The sequence below is a fragment of the Gobio gobio genome (genome assembly GCF_949357685.1).
Source record: "Gobio gobio genome assembly, chromosome: 25".
Classification (NCBI taxonomy): Eukaryota; Metazoa; Chordata; class Actinopteri; order Cypriniformes; family Gobionidae; genus Gobio; species Gobio gobio.
In genome coordinates, this window is record NC_137121.1 from 23,596,332 (window position 1) to 23,599,944 (window position 3,613).

The following is a 3,613-nucleotide window of genomic DNA, read 5'->3' on the forward strand; positions in this document are numbered from 1 at the left end:
CCTCAAAATTGCTGCTGATATGCTGTCTCCTGGTGAAAGAAACCCGCGAACTGCGCAAAGTCCTTTGATCTGTAACAATCCTTCCACGAAGTCAAACGAGCAATACAGATCCTTCCGCGAAGTCAAACGAGCAATACAGATCCTTCCGAGAAGTCAAATGAGCTCTTGTACGTATTTATTTATTAAAATTAGGCAGATTAACCCTTAAAGAGTTTCTGTATCTTGGAGGATACAGACATTTAACAGGCTGTAGGGGGAAGGGCCATGGGGGGATGGGCATTATGTGGTTGCAGTTGATGAGAAACACTAATGGGAGGATGGGTCATGTAATCAGGGTCATGTGACTTTATGCCAACATTCCAAACATTTGTATCAAAATCCAAAATGGCAGCATACGTGGAAAAAGACACTGGCCATGAGGTAAGTGTTTTTATATTTTCACAATTATGATATTTTAGAGTGATTTTGTTTTAGAAAATAGTTTTTTAAGGATAGTTTTACATGTTCTTGTGCATATTTTTAAAATAATCGTCTCACAACTTTGATTATCAGCCATTGAATGTCTGTATCCTGGGGGATACATTGCCCATATAAGGGTATTTAACAGGGCTGATCACTCACAGATATTCTTATGTTATGAGGCCTAAATGTTAGTAAATGAGTGGAGGGAAGAGGGAAGGAACCCCCCTTCCCAATACTTTATTTCACACACACACACACACACACGCGCACACACACACGCACATACGCGCACACACACACACACACACACACACACACACACACACACACGTATACCCTGCATAGGCATCTTGGGAGAAAAAGTTCAGTTTTTTCCAATTTTTCTAATGTTGCATGGATAACATGAAAAAATTTAGCTAAATAATTGTTCATTCAATGTTTTAAAAGTTTTCATATGAACTATAATAAAAAAAGAATACATGTTACAATGTAACCCTAAATGGGCAATGTATCCTGGGAGATACAGACTGTAACTTTGAAAATAAAGGTCATATTTTGGAAAAAATTTATGAACTGTGTCATTTTAGTCTAGATACATACAAAAATAGCAATGAATCATTTTTCCATCAAATTTATTTATGCTTGCCCCTTTAAGGGTTAAATAAAAAAATTAACTACATATGTTAATGAACTATATATTTATATTAAATATGTATATAGAAGTGTAAAGTGTTCTCCATCTTCTCATCATAATGCAGATAAGCCTACCATCATAAACAAAACATCAAAAATAGCTACATCTAATTTCACAAATGTTGTTTTGATATATTATCAAATATTTCTAACAGCCCATTTCAACAGCACAAACAAAAATATATTTTCCATAGTAAAATATTGTGTGTAAAATATTGTGTTGGCCTTAATAGCCTACTTTTATAAAATATTGACTGGATTTGCGTTTTTTAGTCCAGTCAACATTTGCAATTCTAAATGTTAACTGGATTTGAAAATATCAATTAATTGAATGTTTTTCAAATATATTCCTGCAGACTTAATATATTATGTCTTCTTAACTAAGCACAAGAAAGAAAATTAGTTCAACATATATTTTTTTGCTCTTCCAACATTGTATTAATTGGCGTTTTTAGAGTGTGAGTTTTATTGTTTGTTTGTTTTTGCAGGGTGTTGGATCTCAGCTTTTGTCTTGGCAGTAAAACTTAGTGTACAAATAGTTTAAACTCTTTGACGGAATGTTCTTATTGACTTTATTATCAGACAATCACACCTTCCAGGAAGATGATAGCCACACCTCTGCTGTGTAATACAATGACTTTTTGCAGAGGTTAGCCTTTCCCCTTTGTATATGATAGGCTAGCTTTCACTTCCTGCCACACTGGTATATTAACAAGAGAGACTGTTTTATACCTCACTGACACAGATCTCCCCTCCTGGCAGGTTATAGTCTTAAATAAATGAACATGGCATTTAACAATCAGAGGATTTTGAAAATAATCTCCATCCTTTCTTTGAGTACAACCATGTTCGTCCTCTTGAAGAACTATCCAGAACAAAGGACAAATTGTTCTCATAAAAAAGAGATGGTCATGAATCACTTACTAAAGCAGGATGTTGGAGAACTACAGGCTTGTTCAGCTATTATCCAAGGAGACATTGACGGAGTGGGCAAGGACATTTTAAGGAAGCTTCTGGTCTCAAAAAGAAGAGCATCCCTGCTATCCGAGTCATTCTATCTCAACGCAACCAAGGACTGTCCATCCTACATCCAAGACAGAGGGTTTCTGACGCTTTCTCTCAGTAAAGAGGAGAAAGATTTCCCCATTGCTTACTCCATGGTGGTCCATGAGAAGATTGAGATGTTTGAAAGGCTCCTAAGAGCCATTTACACTCCTGACAATGTGTACTGTGTTCATGTGGACCAGAGGTCTCCTGAGATCTTTAAAGAAGCAGTTAGGGCCATTGTGTCCTGCCTGACCAATGTGTTTGTGGCCAGCAAACTGGAAAATGTGATCTACGCCTCCTGGTCTCGAGTTCAAGCGGACATCAACTGCATGCAGGATCTGCTCAAGTCACCTGTCCAGTGGAGGTATCTGCTCAACACCTGTGGCACGGATTTCCCCATTAAAACCAATTCAGAAATGGTTGAGTCTCTAAAACACCTGAATGGAAAGAACAGTTTGGAGTCTGAGGCCCAAGAGTATAAAAAGGTGCGTTGGCAGTATCATCACAATGTTACAAATGTTGTGATTCAGACCGATGTTAGAAAGTCCCCCCCACCAATACAAAGCCCTATGTTCTCAGGAAATGCTTACTTTGTGGTTTCAAGAGAGTTTGTGGATCACATCTTCAAAAGTAAAGAGACTCAAGATTTCATGGAATGGGAGAAAGACACATACAGTCCAGATGAGCACATGTGGGCTACGTTACAACGGATGCATTCAGTACCAGGATCCAACCCTCCAAACATAAAGTACGAGCAATCGGACATGAACGCAATTGCTCGTCTAGTAAAGTGGAGCTACCATGAAGGAAATCTAAAGAGTGGGGCTTCCTACCCACCATGCTCTGGGATACACAGACGGGCGGTGTGTGTCTATGGAGCTGGGGACTTGAAATGGATTGTGAGGCAACACCATCTTTTAGCAAACAAGTTTGATCCAGAAGTAGATGATGTAGCAATCAAATGTATGGAGGCTTTTTTAAGGTACAAAGCTATTTATGGTCGATCATTACTAACAGTTAAAATATCTGACATTATTTTATGATGTTTTTAATGTTTTAAAGTAATTGTAATTATATTAGAGATATGGACCATTTTATTTGTATGAAATATGTTGATAAGTAAATGTATATATAAATACACTTTCTATGCAGGTCATATTATTATGATGCCAACTGTCAAATAAAATATAAATTAAATTAATAGTTTGAGTTTTAAAAACTATTTGTACTTTTTGTACAGAAGCTTTCTTTGTGTTACACATAATATTTTCATGTAAACCAACATTTGACAAACCAAAAACGTATCTGTGAAACTTCCACTGTGGATATATCCTAAACAGAATTTTGAAACAAGTCTTTTTAACCTGTGGGGCAGCAGGGTATGCCTCAAGGAACCTCAACATTGCCAAAG

General features: G+C 36.9%; 1 protein-coding gene across 1 annotated transcript; it reads left to right on the forward strand.

Annotated features, from left to right (window-relative positions):
* Positions 1-1,940: 1,940 nt before the first annotated feature.
* LOC307121336 (beta-1,3-galactosyl-O-glycosyl-glycoprotein beta-1,6-N-acetylglucosaminyltransferase 3-like) lies at positions 1,941-3,245 on the forward strand (the record flags this gene model as incomplete). Its single annotated transcript, XM_079808865.1, has 1 exon — positions 1,941-3,245. One exon carries the CDS (start codon positions 1,941-1,943, stop codon positions 3,243-3,245), a length of 1,305 nt encoding a protein of 434 aa, XP_079664991.1.
* Between the last annotated feature and the right edge of the window lie 368 nt (positions 3,246-3,613).